General features: G+C 40.2%; 1 protein-coding gene across 2 annotated transcripts; it reads right to left on the bottom strand.

Annotated features, from left to right (window-relative positions):
- Positions 1-789: 789 nt before the first annotated feature.
- On the bottom strand, positions 790-23,681 carry RB195_010009 (uncharacterized protein; the record flags this gene model as incomplete). Of its 2 annotated transcripts, none has more annotated exons than XM_064190811.1 (21): positions 790-882; positions 940-1,086; positions 3,635-3,763; positions 3,852-3,933; positions 3,986-4,105; positions 4,159-4,268; positions 4,792-4,921; positions 4,981-5,152; positions 8,566-8,683; positions 8,745-8,825; positions 11,242-11,335; positions 12,229-12,383; positions 12,469-12,537; positions 12,910-13,008; positions 13,063-13,184; positions 16,674-16,804; positions 17,035-17,158; positions 19,695-19,809; positions 22,368-22,486; positions 23,460-23,549; positions 23,597-23,681. In XM_064190811.1, the coding sequence occupies 21 exons, from the start codon at positions 23,679-23,681 to the stop codon at positions 790-792; spliced, it is 2,385 nt and encodes a 794-aa protein (XP_064048394.1). The 2 variants fall into 2 exon arrangements, with proteins under 2 accessions (XP_064048394.1, XP_064048395.1); XM_064190812.1 differs by having other exon boundaries at positions 23,606-23,681.
- Positions 23,682-23,830: the final 149 nt, after the last annotated feature.

Here is a 23,830-nt window from a genome sequence, read left to right as displayed (position 1 = left end):
CTGAGAGCGAAAATGAGGAGGAACTCTACATTTTCGAAGTACCATGACGTTCATCGACCTGTCGATGGCGCCGTGGTCCTCCTTTTCCTACAGAATCGTAGTTCCTCTAACATTCAATTTTGCACAGAGTTCATGAAAACACAATATATGTACTTAGGAAGTGAACGTATCATAACTCCATACTAAGGAAAAACATTGAATTATTTGTTATTTTTTGTCAAGTGTTTGTATCGACGCAATTTTGTATTAGTTTTCCTTCCGAATGTTTACTACTGCTTCTAATGTTCTATTTCACGGGTAACATTATCGCAATCTATAAAGAGTCCTGATATTTTCTGTTCATAGCATTCGCATGTGTGGCATGATACACGTGAAAAGGTTTTTGTAGCCAATTTTCTTCTTCTTTTCTACTCAAATTTCATGAAAGGTTCAATTTATTTACTCAGCTAGTTTACAGCAGGAGTAAGGAGTGTACAAATTGTTAGAGAACTACAATAAATGCGATTGAGCGAATTAGGAAACTGAACGTGTTACTATCAAGTTCCGTGAAGAACGAAACCATAGTCTACGGTGAGCAGTTTGATTGAAGTTGCTTCTTTCATGTCTTTTGTTGGTCGCATTTGAGAACATAGTAGAGAGCTACACGTCTTTTTGTCCACACAAACGTCCTTGATTAAATATTAGATCTGAGTGGGTTCGTTTATGAAAGTGCACTTTTCTACAACACAGTTTGCAAGAAAAACAGGATTACAGGAAGCGAGGAAATGAGACGAGAGGAAAATAGTCATTTTAATCCACAATTCCAAGTAGAATGGCAAACGCAGAGTTGTTCTGACACTTCCTGAGATCTTGCACACGTATGATAAGACCAGGGATTATTGCCTGTAAGAAAGAAGTACGCATTTCGCTAAGATAAGAGAAATATCATAAGATAGGTACCTGTAGTTTGGCTCGAATAACCGCGAGATCAGTCAAATCATTCCACACGGTAGGTTCCTTTGATTCCACCTTCGTGAGAAACTCACTGCATTTTAGTGATAGATCATGTGATATTTGAAGTATCGAAGTGATGAGCCCATATATTTCCTGAACCATAACAACAAAAATACTTCCACTTTGCTACGTTTTGTGCAAATATAGACGGCTAAGACTCTTCATGTCGTGTTATTAAGAAAAATTCCTTTTTTAATTGCGTAGAATTGATGTCTTTCGCAATACCTTCCTGAAAGATTTGTAGTCTCTACCGATATCAGGACGTCTCCTCAAAAACTTCAGCTTGAACGAATGGGATTTCTCCCTCATTTTTCATGTGCATAGTTAGAGTTCTTCTAAGACGGATTTTAGGACTTCACTGCGTCCATAACTGAAAATCATGAATAGCAACAATTAACGTAAAGGGCAGCGATGCAAATGTTTTCGTATATGCTTACAACGAAAATGCCTGTCGTTTTGGATGGTTGAGCACCGTTGCAGAAGCGACATATTAAGCTCTGTCCTTCCAAATTTATATAGTATAACTTGAAGAAGTTGACAAATAGGTGAGAAGAGATTCTGTTTGACAAAGGTTTACCTAGCTAGTTGGTAATAGGGCCTCGAGCAATTCCACATTTTCTCATTATGGGCAGCTTTTCTTGTCCTTTGCAAGCGGTCGTAAAGGAGTAACGACCTAGGTTCCAGATGGTGAGGAACGTAATATAAGAAGAGGTTACGAGGTGAAAAGTACAACATCTTCAAAACTTATCGATCTTTTTGAATACGTATTGGATTCTCTGTAAATGTCTTGTGAGCACGGATGAATTGTTCACAGTAGTACTAAAGCAAGAAAAATGTTATCAGTGCCCGAAGCTGTCTTAGATGGGCGTTCCTGCTCATGAGATTTCTTAGGAGCCTATTACTTCCAGGTATAGGGTAAGCTTTCAAAGAAAAGCGTTCCCTGCGGTGTGAGTCGATTTTTGCCCCTTACTACGACCAAAGTTTTACTAGAATTCTATTAGGTAGGTGCGGAAGTTTCATGGTGTCTCCATAGTTGACCTTCTAAATATGACATTCATTCTTCAACAGACATGCTAATGCTATGCATTGTTTTAATGTGCATTTCCCGATCCACTCTTAATAAATACAAAATGAATCATATTACAATGGAGGTAAGTGACGATATCAACAGAGCATTTGGCTGCGGAACTTCTAACCAACGTAAAGCACAGAGATGCTTTAAAAAAAAGTCCCGCGTGGATACGATAACGTTGACGATGAGGATAGTAATGGTCGGCCACCAAAAGTTGACAATGACTAGCTGAGAACCTTCATCAAAGCGTACCCTCAAATAAGTGCTGAGTAGCGATAAGTGGATACTCCATAAGCTGACTAAGAACAGGAAAAACATCGCTTCTAAGCGGTGTCGTCTGCACTTCTACGCAATAGTAACGGATTTGTACACCAGATTGTTACATGTAAGAAGGGTCCTAAGAAGGGTCCAAAGAGGGGTGTTTCAGCGCCCTATCACACCTAGCACAGCCAATGCTTCAAAATTCGTACGCGTTCAAAATTCGTACGCGCTATGAAAGTACGAAGCATTCCCTCACCCTCCATATTCACTTGTCCTGCCTTCAACCGACCACCACTTCTTCAAGCATTTGTATGAATTTTTTGCAAAGAAAACACTTCCTCAACTAATCCGACAATATACGAATACGGCTTCCAAGAGTTCGTCAACTCGAGACAGATTTTGAAAGGATCAAATTTTTAACATTTTCAATATTTTTAGTAGGCAAAAATATGCTGTTCGCAATAGTTCTGATTTTGATTAATGAAAGTGTGTTTGAGCCTATTTTTGATAATTTGAAGTTTGTGGTTGTGGAACGACAAAACTTTTAAACTAGCCTAATACTTGCCATAATTGTATGCAGAAGAATAGGTATGTTCAGGTACTTATCATCAAACCTATGTTGTTGTAATTTTGAGAAAACATCATGCACTACACTTTTACAATGATTGGTAATTACAAGCAATACAAACAATGTGGTAAATACAAACAGTTAGTAAACTGATAAGTTAACTGGATCATAAGTACGATAGGTGGACGCATCGAAAGGAGGGAAAAAGTAACGTAACTAAGTAAGTAAAGTGGCATTGTATACTATCAATATATTTCTTAAAATCAATGGAACTCGGTCAATGGAACAACACGTTTCATTGGTGAGTCGGGTCAAAACGACACGAAGCACGGTGCAGTTGCGAAATCGGATTACTCGAAGCGGTTAGGATCGGGAGAGGGGGAAGGGTGAGAGGAACCCTGATAGCACCACTCATCGCTGCAGTTCACGATGGTCCCATCTCGACCCCAACCGCTAGCTCCGCCGCATCGAACATTGCTTGTCTTTCTTTCTTTAAATTTGTGGAAGATGTTTTGTGTTTTCGCTGTGACACCTAACATTTACGTCTTGAACCCTACCTAATACTTGTGGGAACCCAATATTCGAAATTCCCAGATGAAACTAGCTGCATCCCAGTTCGCAACAGCTGTTGAAATAAATTTCAAAACTAAAGTAAGATGTTTCGTCAGATGTATAATAATATTTTCTGAGATACAAAAAAAAGCTGCAAATTAACGGAATCAGCTGAACAGCAGAAATACCTCAGTATCATTTGTCAAGAACAATGATGCGCTCAAACCGTCCAAATATCTGCTGTGAGCGTCTACAATAGCGTCTAAATCTATTGCCTCATCTACATCACATCGCAGCCTTTTGAACCAATGATTCGTCTGCAATAAACTTGGGGACGAATAAGAGGAAATGTTCTCAGAATCAGAAAAGAAGTTGGGCAAACGGACCAATTCAAATGTGACATACCATTTCAACAGTGTACATACGCAATCGGAGCAAAGTCCGTTCAATGCAGGCCAATAAGCTCGAGATAAGACGTAGAAAAGAGCTTCCTGAAGTGAAATACAGAAGCAGATTGAGCCCTTTTCTAAACTAATGACGTGCCATTATTTAATCCTTTTTGCTTTCGTGCTGACAATTGCCCTATGGAACAGGCATTCTCCGATATCATAAGTAAGCACATTTCCACAGGCCATAGAAATTGAAACAAAGATTCATATCTAAATAATTGTAGTCGTTGTAGCACATACATAAAATGTGTAACTTAGCTCACCTTCTGTCGGTCTCCTTAAAAATTTGCAGAACTGGTTCATCTGGATGATAAAATGGACGAAGCGGTTGTACAAATTGCAGACGAGAAGAGGTGTTGGGCGAATCGGTAGCCTAAGATTTATGAATAAAGTCTTCTAAAAAAATTCTGATCTCATTGATTTATGAAAAAATCTAAGCTAGCTTCTTTGGAGAAGATCTCTACTAGTTTACTCAGTTTACATGGTAGCTATTCATACTAATGCTCAATATCTTTTGCATTCCTGCAACTACGTTCAGGAGATAGCTGCAATCTCTACTTTGTTCAGGCTGCGATAAAGATTAAATTTACATTCAAAAAACAAGAGTAGTCAAACAACACTTTTAAAGAACTTTCAAAAAAGGAAAAATGGAAACCCTTTAGCTGTTCCATAACAGCTGAACAATTGTTTGGTGCGAAACACAATCAGACTTAAAAAGACAGATATTTTCCATTTGTCCTTCTTTATGAACCTTGCTAGAGTTTTCGATGACTAACAAAAAAGTGCAGTTGCTGCCGTAGATAACTTGGTAGAAATGAACGACGACGTAACTTCAGAGCACAGAAACGTAAACGTTCAATGATCAAAAATCCAAAAACGAATTAGTAACACGTTACCGATGAAAGTGTATCCAGCTTAACGCGGAACGGAAAACGACGAATAGCAGGAGACAACGCTGCTGCTGCGATAAGTGCATTGTTAGCATCTCGTTGCGACAACTTACTACGCATGCCATATGTGCACTCACTAAATAAAGAGTTACTTATAGTGAAAGTTTATAGAAATTCAAATCTTGTATTCCATACCAAAACTTCTGGTAAAGCACAATAGAGAAAATAGGATCGTGAAGAAGAAGGAAAGAACGCGCTGCATCGAAGTGATCAATTATGTGATGTTCTACTATAAAGCAGCGGACTACGCTACCGCAAACGAGTCTGCACACCTCCTTTACAACACGCTCCAGTTTGTAACGATCATCTGAAATGAGAGGATGAAAATAAGTCATAATTCAAAACTATGCAAATGTGAAGAAGAAGTGGTTATGTAAGCGAAGAAGAATACGTTGAAGCGACCAGGCACAGGAGTTGAGTGTGGAGTTTTAATCTTTATTCGCTCAGAAAAAAGCTGAGAAAGCTGTATCGAAGTGTAGAGACATTCGCAACAAAGCAATAAACATCTCCTGTTACGTACATACAAAACGTGAAGAGAGTCAAAGATCCAGGAAAGATATTTACAGTAGGGGTGCGCAGCTGCTAGAACGGGTAAATTCATCTGGACCTGGTATTTCGCCCGCAAGAGCTTTAATCTTTCAGAGAGCATCATGAAGACACCCAAAAGATGTACAGTTATTGGTCCTAATCTTAAAAGTGAACTCAAAAATCTAGAAGTTTCTGTTTTGCAAATATTCAATAAAACTGCAAAGAAGTAGAGATATCCAACTAATTTTTGTCTCTATCACCGGCGCTGTATTTTTCTTCGATTGCTCGAGTGGGCACCAATAATATTTCAACTTAATACTTACATACTGATAATGCTTCTACTTCCGATCGCGCGCAGTGGTTGTCTAGTGTCTTCGTTTCTATCGAGAGCATCATATCGCATCATATCTTTCCTTGAAAGAGTTTGTGAAGCTTTACCATCGGATCGGCTTCTCATGCAAAGTTTGATGTCGCGAACTATCCAGTCGCTCTTAGCTCTAATCTAGCGATTGTCGTTGATACGGATAATAAGTCCTGTTCACCTAACTTTACTCTCCTTGAAATATGCGGCAGGGCTATGATCTTCGATCGCTGATGTAGGATTGAACTTCGAATCTCCTCTTTCACTTGCAAACGTATGCCAACACAGAAAAAACGGTGGTGTTGAATATGTGAGCCCGGAGGCGAATGTTGTTCACCTTCTTCACTACATCTTCGTTGCTCTTATATGCTTCCCAAGCTCATTTCTTGTCCAGCTCGGAGGTCAGGTGGTTATTAATGTTTATTTCCCGACTCAGGTAAACGTAGCTGATGTATTCGTATATGTTCGTCCCGTTGAGCGTGAATGTCGCTGAATGAATCTTAAGGCCCATTCGCTACATGAACATCGTCTTTTGCAGATTCAGCTGAAGACCGATGCATCCACATTTTTCGCCAAATTCGGTCAGCACTCATTCCCCTTGGCTGATGCTAAATGTTGTCAGAACGATATCATCAGCAGAGAGCAGACGGTGTAGTGACATGGGAGTGAAGGTTGACGGTCGCAGACGACCATCAACCTTCACTCCCATGTCGTCCCATTCCAGCTTTCACATTGCGTTCTCGAAGGTGGCTGTGAATATTTTGGGTGAGATTGTATCATCCTGCCTGACTCCTCTCTTCACATCGATGATGATATTAATGTAGAATGGCGAAATTCCAGTCGTGAAGTTGTTGTACTACTCTCGAAGTATGTTTATTTATTGACTGTTGAAGGCTTACATGACCGCTTCCGTCTCAATTGAGTCGAAGGCCTTCTTCAAATCGATGAAGGTGAGACAGAGCGGTATCTTGTACTCTCGTGATAGCTCGCTGAGTTTGTGAAAACAGTGTGAATGTAGTCAAATGTTCTGAATCTCTTTCGAAACACTGCTTGCTCGCATGGCTGTCTTTCATCTAATGTTCTTCCAATCCTGTTTAATATTACTCTTGCGAAGAGCTTTTCGATCACAGACATTAAGAAGATTGGGCAAGTTACTGATGTCGTATGAATCCCCATTCTTATACAAGAGCATGGTCTTGTTGATTTTCTACTTGTTAGTAATGATATAACTTTATTAGAACAATGAATGGGAAAAGAGTCCCAAGAAAAAAGGAAATTATATACTGTTCTGGCCGGAAAGAAAGGAAGAGAAAATTATTTACTATGTTATAACTATCGTCAAAACAGAAACCTTCCATAACAGTACAACAATATCAATATGGATATCTCTCAACACCCTACCACAGAGGAGAAATGCGCACAAATCCTATGGCCAAAATCCACTGGAGGTGCAATGCGGAACAACTACTGAATACAGTATCGAGTTTGATAAGCTGTACACGAGGTTGTTAAATAAATTTATTGACTAACGTTTCGGCTATATCGCCTTCTTCAGAGCCTGAAAAGGGCGATTCAATCTACAATTTAAACGACCAACCTCTCCACAACTAAACTGATAAACTCCACGTCTACTTTCAATCACCAATTTAGCGACTACTCACACCTTAGATCGGAGACGCCTAGCATGGACCGCCGACTGGTCGATCAAGAGGGCGAATGGTTCGAATGTCACATCCGGATCGGAAGAACCATTCGAGATATGGCGCGAGTTCCCGTGTTATCGACAGACATTCGCCATTGCGGTTCATTTTAGGGTTTTTGGATTCGATTCAAAATGCCTCCAGCGATTTTCGAGCCAACGTTTTAGATTCGCGCGCTAAGATTTGGACCGTAATTTCAAAATCGTCTCCGTCGTGTCTTTGTGTTTTATGGGCATCTAAAGGTGTCCATTCTCGTAACCTATTCTTGCCGTTCAAGTGCTCTTTGATGCAGACATACAGCGGTCGTGCAGTTTCACCGATATACTCGTCACAGTTCGTGCATGAAATCAGGTAGATTACCCCGGATCTCAAGCAGTCTCCTGGTCTACCTGTGGGACAAATAATACAGTTCGGTGTTGTACAGATGGTATCGTACAAACGATTCCGAAGTAGCTGACGTTTCAAATTGTTCGGTTGTATTTCAACGACCGAAACGGAGCTATCCAAGTCTGCTCTCCTCAGACACCGCCTAATGGCAGCGCTCATTTCATCGGAGATGTAAGGAAAGCAGAGAGGTATCTTATCTGTGGTGGGGTTTTCCAATTGCCGTGCTCGTTCACTTCGGTATCGTCTAGTTTCAGACGTTCGGATTTCATAACCATTCGAAATAGCAATTTCGTGAACTAAAGTCAATGATTCCTTTCTCTCCTCAGGTCCACTACAAACGGTTCTTGCCGTGCGGAACATGTTGCTAAGCACAGCTTTCTTCATAGGAAATGGATGAGCGGAAAGAAAGTGAACCAAGATGTTTTTATTACTGGGCTTACGATACCATTTCGTTTGGTACGTACCGTTTGATATGCCAACCTGGATGTTCAAAAAAGAAGGCTAGTTGCCCTGTGGTTTCTCCCTAGCAGGTTTTATGTGTTCGGACTGTCGGTTCAACAAGTCAAAACATTTGTCCATTAGTTGTTCTACTCTCTGAAGTCTCTGAAGAAGGCTATATAGCCGAAACGTTACCCAATAAATTTATTTAACAACCTCGTGTACAGCTTATCAAACTCGATACTACATTCAACTATGCCGAGGTTTATTGAAAGTCGAACGTATAGATGTAGAAATAAAACCTACGTATTACATAAAAAGCCCTCGAGTCTAACTGTGTGGCAACTATGTTCCTGGCTTTATCAAGATTTTCAATGTTTTTCCTAAAGTCCATTGTATTCCACGACTTCTCGATCTTGATTATCTGCAAACATCATCATCTATTATTTGGTACACTAAAAGGTCCGAAAGTATGTTAAACACACATAGTTTGCAATCCATGCAGGAAGAAATGATGGTATTAAGGAAAAGTGGCATCCCTTAATTGAGCGTTGAGCAAAAGTTTCCTGAAACGTACACACAATTTGTTCGAAAACGAACGATCTACAGGGTGATTTCCTATGTGTAGCTGACAGACTTAATAGTTGTTATTTGACTACTGTGTGATGAGCCTTTGCGCAACACCACCCTCAGGCTCGAAGCCATACACTGACTGCAGTGATGCGCGCACTTACAATCAGTTAGGTTGTTGAAAAGCCCGTCGCTTCAAAAGCGTCCGCTAACGCCGTAAATATTTTGCTAAACTTTTCTTCAACTACTAGGGAATTAAAGGGTCCATAGTTATGACAAAGATCTGAAGAAGAACCGACAACAAATTTTCTTCGGTTTGATGTTGGTAGGCATTCATTTTTTACACAACAATGCTCAACTACTTATACTTAGGTATCCATGAAACAGAGTAACCTGTGCGCCGGTACCGCCCAATGAGCGTGAGGTTTCCAATTACTCACCACGATAATTCTACCTGCTCTTTAATTTTCTACTCTAGTTCCAGTTTCTCCATTTCTCAGTTAGTTCGATCTCCTCTCATATGAGACCAAAATGATCGACAAGTAGTCAAAAACGCTTCTTTTTACACTCCTAACACCTATTTCTTCACGGATTTTTCTCAACTCAATTAGAAATAATGTACGAGTTATGTATTCGGTTGGGGATATATTTCTTTAGTATCGGGTATCTCGCCAATTTTGGTCCTTGTTTCCGACAAATCTAATTCAATTGATCGCTGTATCCTCCAGAAGTCAACTGCGATTTTGTACAAGTGGTATTCGGAAAGGAAGCTGGGTCATTCGAGATCCGGTGGTCAACATCAACTACTCGTTAGACCTCGAAGCCACTAGAAAAACCACCACCAACAACTGAGAAGCGCCACTGGCAGTGTTTGCTCTGTTGCTTCTATGCCGTACACAAGATGTCTTGGCAGAACCTTATCATTGGCAATGGAACCGTGACTTTCGAAATCTACAAGGCTCAGTTGAACGCTGCTAGACGAGACAGTACGCCGTATTCTTGTTGCACGACAACACGCGCTTGATGTCGACTCGATCAGCAGGCATTAGCTTGAAGACACTGGCCAGAGAATGACACCGATTATATTCCACTAATCCTGCCTGTTAAATATCTTCAATGATTTCCTTCATAGAAAAAAAAAAACTAACTGATTCAAATGATTTCAACACTGCTCTTGAGTCATTTTTAATTAGTAATCTTCCCAAACGATAAATTCCAGTCACTGGAGGAGCTGTAAAAAGGCTGGAGACACAGACAACCACTCTAATGTTCTCCTAGCATGACATCCAGAAAACCACACAGTCACAAGAGAATATGAAAAAATATACGGTGGGAGTTGCCGAAATTACTGAATCAAATATCAACAGTGAGATGACCTGCAAATTACGAGCCTAAACAAGGTAATGTAGACAGAAAATGAACGTGACAAAGAGCGAATGTTGTCTAGATATTACCCTCAGGAAGTTTAGAAATCTATCCAAACGAAGTTTTCTTAAAAGAGAAGAGATACAGAAGGTCGTTCTCTCAGGCGACTCTTTTCCACCCATATTTTTCCAACTTTCTACTATTTTTCCTCATACTCACCTCTGGCATGGTCATAAATTTGAGATCACCTCACATCACTATACTTCTCTTCAAGGTTTCCAGGAAAAGAATGAGTTTGATTTCCCAAAACAATTTAGTAATTTGGGAGCTATGTCTAGCGTATCTAAAAAAAGTGTTTATGATTATTAATGAACATCAGGATCTTTTTCAATGCGCCGGTGATGCAGCGTATGAACGTCGGTAGGTAGGCGGAATCAGCTATTTAGGCAGCAAGGAACTCAAGGAGGCTCCTTACCTCCTTGAGTTCAACAATCGACGCGGCATTTCTCAGCGTCAAGCTGCCAACAAGTGTGGATGCACCATCTCCACAATCAATTGGGCCTTACAGAAGTGAAGTGTGGAATCAACTACAGGAGAAAGAAGATTATGGCCCGAACGGAGGCACAGAAAGCCGACAAGCCCAAATGAGGACGTCTCATGAGGATTTTCCGTGGCTATGATAGGAACTTTTGAGGAATTTTGGAGGGCATGGTGTAAAGGGGCTGGCGTGCCGAAACAACCTAAGCTGATCAACAGCATCAAGCACTTATTGAAAAACCTAGAAATGAGTCTTGTCCTGCGTCTCACCAATCGACCAAGAAAAAAACTCGTCAAAATCCGGCGAAATCGAAAACAACTGGGTACAACATCGTCTTCTCCAAATTCTTAGCTTGCTTTTGATATATCATATAGATATAGACGTACTCTTTGGCATGAAAACTAGAGGAGTATTTTGACGATAATTGTGAATATTGGCGCTTACAGAGCCGCGCCATGAACAAACACAATTCGTGAACATGATTACAGGAAGTAAATGTTAAATCTCACTTTTTCATCTTGTCCTGTTTCAGCACCGCTCATCAATCGAGATATCAAACGACAAAGTACTCCACAACAGCTGTCCATCATTCGGTCAACAACACTGAACTCGAGAAAAATTTTTACGGGTTGAAAATATTCAGAGATAACTGATTCTCCATTCTTTTGTTACATTGTTGTAACTTGTGAAATTTACACCTCTGTTTCTAAATTTATGTGCTGAACCTGTTTGTTGTTCAATAACGACTTAACAGATCAATTATTCTTCCTTTTGATGCCGAATGCATGACGCAGTGATTGCAAAAGCTCTCATTTGCACAACTGTAAGGTAGTTTTGTACAATTAGGTCACCAGTTTAATTAGATCGGCTGATCGACTATTTCCGACACATGACAATATTTTCGCCATATCTTATTTTTATTCATTCGTTTGCTCTTTCCTCTCAATTTTCCTTAGTCATAGTATAGAATTCAAACAAAAACAAAAGTTTTTTCGCCCTCACCCATTTTATGAACCTTGTTGTGCACTATTTGTTTACTCTCTAAGTACTTTTCTCTTATTGGACCGTTTTTTACCGAGGGCATAGCAGTTTCAGAAACATACTTTCTTTAAAATAAAGCGACGGTCTTTGGTGAAACATCCCCAATCGTGACCCCTCTTTTAATTTACGCGTACATTTTTCTAACAATGAGGCTTGGCCTAGGATGCGCCGCATCAGGCGCTTTGAAGATTGTACGTGCCGCTAGATTGCGAAACTGATAGCAATATGAAACAAAACCATATAGCGAATATTTCAGGGAGTCCAGAACGTAATCGAGCCCCGTGACTCATAGGTAGAATCGAAATTCAAATTAGAGGAGTTCTCTCAGATACCGTAATTTTTCTTAGTTTCTAATACTCGAGCGGTACTCGCGGTTGTCTATTAACCATTTCATTCTATTGACCATGGTTAGCTGTAAATATATTGCGCAAAACGAAGAGAAGAAAAAGTCGTACAAATTTTCCGATACAGAACTGTACAAGGTGGACATTAGTTCCAATAAAATACTTCCAAATTCATGGCGAAGACTATGCAGACGATGCAATTCAATCAGGCGATCTCTCCAGAGCTCTACAGTAGAAGCAACACGGACTAGATGTAGTGGACGACACTGTAAATGAACCAAAAAAAAAATTTAGTATAAAGTGTGATGTGAACTTGTGCTGAACTAGAGGAATCTTCAGTGTATGACTTACGCTGGTTGGTATTTCTCTTATGCCGTGAATATACTCTTCAATGATATCTTGTGATGATAACAAGAATGCCTAAATAAGTTGATCATAACAACTTCAGTATCTCGAATAAAATATCTGCTGAAAGAAAGGTAAAATAATGTCATATTTACAATCGTCGTAGGCCTCCCTTTATTATGAAAAGATGGGAACATGTTGGACATTTATTTTTGAGAGAGTAGAAGAGAGAAAATATCAACAGAAAGCCCTTTTAATGAGGAAAGCTGACAAAATAAATATGAGTGTTCTACTGCTCACGCATTATACTTCACTCGAAACCGCCCTCGAAGTACAGAGCATGCAGAAAATTAATCCAATCGCGTTGAATCCATCAAAAAATTTTCAAGAAAAAGTTCTATTCATAACATACTGTATTTTTTTCACTAAACAGCTCTTAAATATTACCTGCAAGAAAGGGTCATCAGAGCATTGCGCGTGAAAACGTACAATATCAACGTACAAATGAGCTAAATTTAGCACACTTTCAACCACGGATTTTTGCGACTGAAATCTGAAGGTGTAACGACGCAACCAAAGATCCTAAATAAAGGAAACAACCTGCGACAGAGAGCAGGACTCAATTATGCGCATGTAACCATTGGCATCGATGCGAAAGTACGATCCCTCCAAACCAACCAGTGCTCCACATAGTTCCAGGCATAACGACCTTGCAGAAACACCTTAATTCGTGCGTGGAATACGCGATTTTCTCATTTACACAGCAATTAATGGACTTTCGAGTCATTATCAATGCAGCAGGAAGTGTTCAGTCAAGCACGTTAGGGTGTTGTCTACTCAAAGAGAAACTATCTCATCTTGTAATAGTTTGGTCTAAACTATTCAGCCGAGCGTAACCTGTGGTTTTGGTGTATTTGAAGCTAGATATTCTTATCATTAGGCTAGTATACGGACCTACACTTGCCAGGAGCGTAGCTATGCGTGTCCAATTAGAATAGCTCAGAATGTGCGATTGCGGGTATCAAGCGGATAAACTGCTTTAACTATTCAGGACGCGCTGCAATTTTTGGGGTCAAATATTAATTAAACATAAACGATTCTCAAAGATATATATATATATATATATATATATACCATCATCAGTCATCATCAGACTATATAGCAAAGGTCAATTCTCGCTTAGAACAATACGATAAGAGCCGGAATGGTGCTTCCTCGCCAGGCTAAACCTTCTCCACAATATTGTATGAAAACAATTAGAAGTTCAGAAAAAGAATAAAAAATAACAGGAGTTACATTTTTGTTGATCTATCAACACGTGGCAGTAGCCAGTTCGTTGTTTGCTGAGATTAATACATCTAGACTGGAAATTAGTACACATCCTCACCCGCTCCTCAGCGACAACGTAGCAACTCGTTGGTTGCGATATAGATTATGGTTATTGTAACAGAATGAGAGAGGGCTTGTAAGCAAAGAATATTTGGTCTCAAAATATTCTTTCCACTGTCTTCGTTGCTTATTCTTCAAAATATTCCCCTCCAAGAGGGAAGATAGACATTTCCTTACGTGTGGTGATCTGGGCATGCGGTCAGGTGAAGAATTTCAGTACTAAACTTGCTTAACCACTAGACTATAGTTCCACTAGACTATAGTCAAAAAGGTGACTTTATACTTATAATTAATGTTGTTATCATAATTTTGGGCGGGTGTAGCGCAGTCGGTAAAATGCTCTCCTGCCTGCACAATTGATCGGAGGTTGGAATCCGCCCTAGTGCTAACCAAGCCTTTCATTCACCCGGGGTCGATTATTTTTGTACCAGACTTGTCTGGGAGGATATTCTGCCTTTGAAGAAGGTCCTTGATACAGCTGAGACAAGCACAACTACATCGGCATGTAGAGCGGGGCTCGAAAGAGTGATACAATCTCAACAACGTATTCAGTGCATTAGTCGAGAATGTCACACTTAGAAAGGGATTACATTCGAAAGTGAAAGCTGATGGTTGACAGCTACACCAAGAAAATGACATCATTCTCATAACCTCTAGCGTTGCCGAAGCGCAACCAAGGATAGCCACATTCGACTCGTGAAATGAACATGATGAATGATCTGACCCTCGAGCTAGACTGACAGAAACGAGCGGCTCTGAAGCACAGGAGAGCATCTAGGGTGTAGTAGAAGGTGTAAAGCATTTGGCGAGTTCACATCTTCAATAGCACAGTTCTTGCTTTTATCTACTCCCCAGAAAGGTGGGGTGTAAATTTTTAAACTAGAGGAGAATGCGATGAACGTTACTGAACGCTTCATCGAAAAAACGAACCGGGGGTGTTAGGGGGAAAAATGAGATAAGGCGTGCTGGATACGTGATGCGTTTCAATGACAACCTTTGAATCAGAGCTGTGAGCGATGTGTTCGATGCGAAATTAGGTGCACTACGTGCCGCGTCTACCGGCGAAGGGAGAGACAGTGTCAATAGCCCCTTGATTGTTCGCTGTGGCAAACGTGTCACGTATGCCTGCTCTCACTCGTAGCTCGTTACTAGGCGCTTAGTGGGGCGATTTGGTGAGAAAAGTCCGTTTCTCACACAACCTTTTTAGATGATAAGGGGAAGTGAGTGACATCACGAACAACGCCCCTAAATCTATCTAAGTCCTTTCTTCTTGAAACCTCGGCATTGGGAAGTGTATTTATGTGACTAGAGGTTGCACGAAAACCATGATAGAAATTAGTTTGAATTAAGTGGACAATATTAGCGAACGAGAAAGAAATATCTGCTAGGAAAGCATTAAAAGTATTCTGGATTTCCGTCAGGAATCCAGCCATGAATAATAAAAATGAATGCTTATCAATTACCAATCACTTCATGCCGTTCGTAACACTGAGCTATAAGATTGTCCTACATGCAGTTTCTTAACGTTATCCAGACATAAGTAAGCATAGTGCGTAGATCTCATTCGCCTTGGCGACAATCTATAAGAACGCGGTGGCTCACCAGCCCCACTAGTCAGTGAGACTGAACAGTTTTCCTTTTGAAGATCTTGCGTGGTGTACATAGAACAATATTGAGGCTTGGCAAGGAGAGAGTAGGAATTTGACGGGACCAAGGACCTCGAACCATTTTTAGGCCTCTGATGAAGACGAGTTTGTCAGAACGTCAGACCAATAATAAAGTTTCACCTGAACCTCGTTGGCATAACAGGAAAACATAAATAAACCCCTAATTCTAGTTCTCAACACCGGCAATTTTGTAGTGCATCTTTAATGCGTTCCGATTAAATCAAAAACCAACGGGAGGACTGCTAGTACAGGTGATAGATTGGAACTAAACTGCTGCAGCTTTTTCAGCAGAAATTTGCATTTCAATTGCCAAAATTTTGTGCTTGACAGTAAAGTCAAACTGCTTGGCTGTCGTGCCTTACAAGTGATTAAATATCGTGACGGAAGGCTTCACCTGGATTTCACCACTAGTAAGGAGTCGTTTGATAGGGTGAACAAATCACTCTGAGTTTTGTTCTTACTCACCTTCTGGATTTGTAGAAAACGTCTGGCGCTGCCGTAGTGATGTTCGCAAACTACATCATGAACCCTATTTATTAGTGGAGAGAATCTAACATCGAAAATCTCCCCGAATGCGCCTTCAAATAGTGAAACAGGAGACCTATTAGAATTACGTTTTGGAAAGACTGATAACATTGACCGAAGAACTACTGACGGGCGAAAATATAATCAGTTTTATGAGAAATCAGAAATAATATCAAGTACACTACCAAATCAAAACGTCATAACTCCACTTAAACTTTTTTTTTTGCGGGCAAGTAAAACAGGTTTAAAAGAAATCGTAGCGCTCATAACATTTTCAACTGGTAGAGTAAAACATCCAAAAAAATCCACTCTATTTACCCGGTAGAATAGATATCTGGGAGACACTTTAATTCATGTAGTCTTTAATTCTTTTTCAAAAGTTCGATAAAACGATAGATGACTATGTTTCCGCATCCTTACAAAATGACATTGACATCTTTTATGTAACGTTCTTTAGCACTCAAATCATACCCAAAAGCGTAAAAGACTAATCTTATATCAAATATACCTGCGCTCAGGCTCATTAATTTACTTTATAGAATGACAACAGATAAGCTTTGTGGAGAAGTGGCGAGGAGTTTGTAACATATATACACATTACTGCAAGGTATGATTTGTAGAAATACCAACTTGATGTCATTCCCATCCGCATGTCGAGAGAAGTTCGGTTCGATTTAGACCGTTCTATGCGAAGCACTCGTAGAGATTCATTGCTAGGATATGAAGAAGAGCCATAAGCAGAAAACTCAGACTGAGACGACCTTAAATATTAGTAAAAAGCCGTCAAAGGGAATCACTTTCTATAAAGATGTGTTCGTGAAGATTAAACAGAAATATAAATATGTAGCCAAATATTCTTTATAAGCAGGATATGTCACAATAACGTAGACACACGTTGGGCTGAAAACAGAAGTACCACCTTTCACAATTCGCGTATATTTTATAATGAATCACATCGCCTAAGAGTGTAAAAAAGAAAGGACATAAATACCCGAATAGAAGGTTCTTCGCGGAAATTGGAGTGAATGAAGTAGTGCTATTATGAAGAGGAGTAGCCTGCTGCGAATTCACGGAGGAGTGCACGTGGTAGTTGTTACTAACCGTTTTAGCGGTATCTAAAAACAGAATTGCGAGTAAGAGTATATATAGAAACGCATGCGTCACCGACAAAAAAAAAATCTGGCTTCTCAAAAAGTTAATCTCAAGCGTCGAAGTCACCAATAATAACGCTGCAGAAAAAAACGGAACAAAAAGAGGACCGCAGTTAATAACGGGACGAATAGCGGAAGAAACATGGGTTTATCATAACGACTAAGGCTACCATGAAAGTCAAAGCCAAAAAGTCTTCTTACTTCGCTGGGCATAGGAATTGTGCGGCGTAGAGAACCTTAGTGAAATGTACCACATCCCTTCGCAGAAAATGCTCCTAGTTAGTAGGGGAGGGAGCTACAAAATTACCAGCGAACTCATGTCATCAGAATCAACAGGGTTCAGTTTCCTTCGTTGGTGAGCTACTCGCAAGGCACCACAAAAACAATTAACGTGATGATCAACTCGTCAAACATTTTCACAGCTACACGGCTCACGAGAAAGTAGGCAACTTGAATGTTACCAACAACCAGACGGCACTGAACAAGTTTAGAACGCCAACGGATGAGTGGAAACATCAATTGCTTTCCGTTAAAGGAAGATTCAATGAGAGGACAGGAAGAATATATAATGGCGTACAAAAGTTTTGCATCAAAAGTGATGCAAAAAGTGCAATTCTTAAAGAAGACGAAAATTGCACGGAGAGAACGTGCAGTTCCAGCTATTGAAAGTAGTACTGATAAGTTCACTGATAAGTTTCCAACTTTTGTATTGTTTGCATTACCTTTGCTTTCCCTTTTATCATGTTCTACACTTTCTTGCCAAACTTCTTTGTTTTACGTATGGGTAGAAGACCGCAGGTTTGTCTAAATATGCAAAAGGTGGAAGTCAAAGACTTTTCTTTGCGTACAAAAGAAAGTTGTTGTCCGTTATGGCGTTCATCCAAGTAGTGTCACTAGAATTTGTCACCGTTTTAAAAAGTAGGAAGTTACTATGACGATCCCTAGAAGTGTTGAAAGAGGATATCTACTGAAAGAATTATTATCAAGATTCTTAAAGGATTGGATAGCAGGATTTATAAAAATCACACTTCCATTAAACGATTGTATTAACCGAGTATTTAATAGTTATTAACCAGTCGATATTCGAAAAGATTTAGCTAAACTTTCAAAGATTACCGTGTTTTTCCCAGGACCGTCCAATGTTCTTCACTTGTTGACCGACTGTTTAGTAGAAGAACAAGTACAGCTGGTTTCCGTGAACGAATGGGATGGCCCGACCAACAATTGCAGAAGTCACATTTGCAGTAAACGGAGAAGTATTGGACACATATGCTATTCAGTTATTAGTTGAAGTTTATGTTGTTTGGAAATGATGGCCAGACTTCTGCTCTATGAACAGTCAACGCTAGATTCAACCTTAAATATCAAAGTCCTGCGGTGAGTGAATCCTGTTCCGTTCAATAGAAGTGCAGCTTTTGCAAATGCTACTCGAGTCATTATATTCTCAGCGGAAACCAACGGTTTCTTCTATGCTTTTCTATCAAACTCCGCCAGCACGTGAACGACTGGGAGGCACATGGGAATCTTCGAAACAAAGCCTCTTTGAACATCTCCTGCTTAGATGTGGATTGCTACCATACCAAGAAATTCGATGATATCAATATTTTCAGTGGTTTTCTTTGGTCTGCCACTTCTAGGAATCTTCACGATGACTTTCTACCTCTCGAAAGCAATGTTGACAAATTTTAGTAGTGAACAATATAACGGAGAGCAAGTTTTTCTTCCCTGCGCCCAAAGAAACGGTGTTGTTAACTAACTCTACCAAATTTGGAGGAGCCTGCTGCTTTTTAATCATGCCTAAAACAAAGAAACTTGTTAAGAAAGTGTAAAACAGGATAAGAGAGGTAACATGATAACATGATATGAGGCAATAGAAGGAAAAAGTATTATAATTCAAACAACACAAGAGCTGAGAAATTACCAAAATTTTGCCGTTGATATTTCCAGTAGATCTAAAATTTCTGATTTTCTTTCCGCAATTTTTGCATTTCTAAAACATGCACGACTGAGCGTTTTTTTTTTTTGAATACGTCGTGCGTGTCACTCGATAGTTTTCTTCTTTTCTCTTTTCTTTTCTTAGTTTTTTTTTTAAGGTCACGGATAGTTTTCCCTGCGTCAGTTGTCCGACTGTATCGTTCTATAATGTTCCAAAGAAGTTTTTTTTTTAAATTTTTTTAGAGAGTATTCGTAGAGTTACTGTAAATACTGGCAAGCCAACTGATCAATATTATATCACTAAAAATCTGATAACTCCTCACAAAGTGTTTTTGAGGTGGTATTCTCCGACATTAATGGTGTCCCACATGCCATGCGTTAAACATAATTACATTTTTGAAAATCACCTCCGATTAAACCTACTAGATTTAACCAAAGGAAAATCAAAATCAGAGCGAAGGCAGAAAAGTGAAAGTGCTCGACTTCTGTCCGCCATCGCCATTTTTCCAAAGTTGTGAACGCTGTATAGAGTCTCAATCTAGTATTTCGAAGAACTCATAGACACCTGTAGCCTTAAGCTTTCCTCGGCTGGCTGAACGTCGACTAAAATATGGGGATTTCTGAACACATTCTCTTGCTTCAGCTCGTTCCCGACCAGAGCTAGTGTAGAACACATGCATCTGAAAGGTTTAACTTCTTCAACAAATTTTGAAAACTTCACAAGCTTATTAAAATAACACATCAAGTGTGCATATAATTCGATTCACGAAACCACACTATACATATGTGTACAAGCCGACCGTTATAAAATATGGCATGTTTCAGTTGCTTAACTTGGTTCTGCTGTCCTAGACTAAATCGGAATGCGGTGAAACATATTCCAGATTGCGCTTCAGGTCTTTGATTTTAGAGCGAAGCTGCATAGCGGATGCAAGTCTCTTTAAGGAATGTTCAGATTCTGCCACTACAACGCGATAACATTGCCCCACAAACCTACCTACGTACTCTTCTGTCCCAGCAAACAGACGACCTATGTGCTCTTCTCGAAACTGCACTGCGCATCAGAATTCACACGACTGCAATTCAGGAGGCTGAGAGCAGAAGTAGAGTAGTCTTAATGACAGTATCGTCGTCATTAGCAAAAGTTGGTACTCCGTCATAGAATGTAGGGAGTGCTCGTTTTGTTGCGCAATCGTCTAAATGTGCCATTGTCTGTTTATCTCTCATAAATCTCATCAAGTCTTACGAAATCCTATCTCCTCGTCTGGACATCCGCTTCTACCATCTCCGCCAGAAAAACCACAAGCATCGAACTCACCATCACTGCTCATCAACTTCAGCTACTCATAAAACTGAACTGGGACCCATTCTATGTGTCGGGAAAACGTACGTGTGAACAGAAGTTTTTCAGTAGGTTCTTTGTCGGATATGTCACAGCCAAATGAGGAAGGGACATAAAAAAGGACAACAAGATCAGAACATTTGTAGTAGGAGTTCGAAATGAAGGCGGCAATCGCCTAGATGGACCAACATAGGTGTGGTAGAGAGGAGGCGGACCTTCCTCAGATGAAGGGGGTCTAGCTCATGGGATGCTGAAGTGATGAGGATCCCTTCGCCAACCGTCCAAAAGTGAAGGGGATCGGAGCAAAGGCTCCGACTGTCGCATTTATGTGGGCCAATGACTGCCACAGCTCTTTCGTAAATTCTCTCTTCATAAAGAAAAATCATTGTAGAGTCGGGTAGAAACGACCTGAAGCTTAGCGCGTAAACAGGCGCTCCCGAAGTGGCGCCATGGGACCTTCAATATCTCTGCTCGATTGAAGCTGAGCGAGGAACCCATCTCGATCGGAACTTTTTATCCAATTACATAAAAGATCACGTCGTTTGTTGTTGCGCACGAAAGTGGACCCTCCTCCCTCAAGAAAACAAAGACTACGACCTACTTCTCGAAGGTTATGAGCCTGAACGGGCCGAAGCTCGAAGCCCCAAAATCTAAACTTAGACTTCTCTTGAAAACCATTGCTTGAAAAAAGAAAAGCTGAAGCTTAATTTGAATACGTCAAACATCAAGCGCTTGCTGGTGAGCACCAGCTGCAGAAAGATGTTGCGGGAAGTTTGGAATTACAGATAGGACAAAATACAGGAAGAATTGCGAAGAGAGCCATAATTGATAACTTTTAGCGACTATATTGCTTCGCCAAGTCTTGTGATCGAAAAGATCAAAAGGAAATCCTACTGGAACCTTCTCATTACAACCTACTGGAGAAACACCACGGATTCTTGAAACGTGCGAGTTACGGTCAGGCGCTAACCATTTTTTATTCACAAACGTGACCAGTGTGCTCTACACTGAAAAAGGCGATATATATATATATATATATATATATTCGAGGATAGTGGATACTGTTTTCGTGTCCAAAACCTGAAATAGTCTACATAGCAAGTCAACATGTGTTTGTGCTCTGGCTCAAAATCAGAGTCATCCTGCGGAATTCGATATAGCATAGTGGAGGAGACGCAAACAAAAGTGTTATCTGTGATCAGTAGACTCAACTGCACTACCAACCATATCTCACCCCATTCCAGAATGGGGATTATCGAAGAATAGAAAAGGCTGCTGGACTACACTCGGAAACGAGTGGAGTCCAGCACCTGAATTTATGTCGAATATGTTATATATGTTGTACCTGAATTTATGTCGAATGACTGAAACTAGCGACCATTCCTCTCGTAAACACTTCGTCTGAGTGTACATGTTTGAGGAACATGGTTGTAATCACTCATTGTTTTAAACAGTTCGCATGTTTACCTTCACCGCGCTGCTTAGATATTCTTATACTTTGATATACGAAGGCTCCATGCCAGTGGATGCGCTTTCCAACTGCAAACGTTTCACGCACTTATTCACGTGCTTGTATGAGTACGTGCGAATTGTCGTCGGACAGCAAAGACAAATGGAAGATATAGTAGAGTCGAAATGATTTGAGGCGTGGTACGGTTGCAGCAGAGCGAGCGATTGCCATCGAGGTTCGATTAAATCATCTCTCATCATGTATCTGTGAAGTTCACAACGGCCCATTCTCGATCGCAACCTCTGGCTCCACCGCATGCCACAACTAAATCTAGCTTCCGATCGTTTTGACCCGTCTATACCTCCACCACAGTGGCTGAGATACACAACAATCCAGTACTAGGCTTCATTTTTCATTCAGTGAAAAACGAGACATTTTCCACTAACCATTCTACATTTGATAAGCAGTTCAACTAGAGCGTCCACATTATGAATCGAAGATGACGTACGTAGAGCATCGACTGTTCGTGTGAAAACGCTTGCGAAACGCGGATCTTTCGCTTTCACTAAAAAAAAAAGACTGCTACTCGCTTTCACTAAAAAAAAACTGTTATTGACTAGATTTTATGAAAATCAATCTTTCTGGTAATTCGTGAGCATAGCTGTCTGATAAATCCTGCTGCCTAATGAAAGACAATGAATAGCTTTCATAGTACTACCTTTGTAAGTCACCCCCTTTTCACAAAATTAGAAAACTGACGTTTAGGAACACAGAGACCTTTGCTTTCCGTAGTCTCAAAAATCATTATGAATTGCTATACATATTTTAATGATATATTACAAGTGATGTATCACATTATTTTTATTACTGATTCCTTGAACACATGCTTGTGTTCCTACGGCAGCTCAGAATAATCACTATGATCGTAAGTCCACAAATCTTGAATACTGGGATAACCGCGCAATTTGCTGAACCATCTTAGGCAACGCATATACGCACAGTCAGGTACGGTTTTACTAGCAGTCTTCTAGAGAGTCTCAGTAAGTCAGAAGTGGAGACAGAACCACAAAGGTGCAATTCTGATGCTCAGTTTTTATCGTTGTCCAGAGCGGTAGGGGCATATAATTTTAGCGAACTAAAAGGAGAGGTGTCGCAAGCAACAAAGTCTGAAAAAAAAAAACTAGACAGCAAAGAGACGTGTGGTCTAACACTGGTGATTTACAAAAACAGCGTCAGAGAAGAAGACCACATCAAAGCTAACCTTGATAACCATTATGATAGCGGACCACTGTTTGCTAGAGTTGCGCTGCTAATAGTGCATAATGATAATACCCCTTCCACCTGACTCCCGTAGGTCATAACTCATATCAAACTCAGAGGTCCTGAGACGGCGCCAACTGGGTGGTCACAGTTTTTTGGGTAGAAGCAACAAGTCCAAAATCGGAGAAATTATCGTTTCAATATTTCCGCGATGTTAAGCTGACAATACTTGTATCTTGAATTCGCACTTACGAAATAAGGTGAGTTAAAATACTAACTCTTCACATTGAATCTATCTACATCCTTGCTAGTAAGAACAGTTGCGTCGCAACTGCGGAATACGTTCCCTGCACATCCAAGCAGTGACTCTAGAAAAATATCCGTAGTGTTGCTCGCAACTAAAGATTTTACTTACCTGGCTCACCTAGATGTCGACTTTCAAAAGCACTCACAAGCGCGTCCACGGCGGCGACTTGCTTATGTGTTTGAATGGTCACCATTCTAAGTCACTATCAAATGATTTGTTATCATAACACTGTTACAAGGATTACAATGGAAAATTCGTCCCAGCTGGAAACTGGATTAAAGATGTATAAAGATTTATTTCCTGGAAAATACAGTAGACAGAACACATGAAGAAATAAGCAAT

Source organism: Necator americanus, chromosome III (genome assembly GCF_031761385.1).
Source record: "Necator americanus strain Aroian chromosome III, whole genome shotgun sequence".
Lineage (NCBI taxonomy): Eukaryota > Metazoa > Nematoda > Chromadorea > Rhabditida > Ancylostomatidae > Necator > Necator americanus.
Note: the sequence above shows the minus strand (reverse complement) of the source record. Positions and strands in the feature narration are given on the sequence as shown.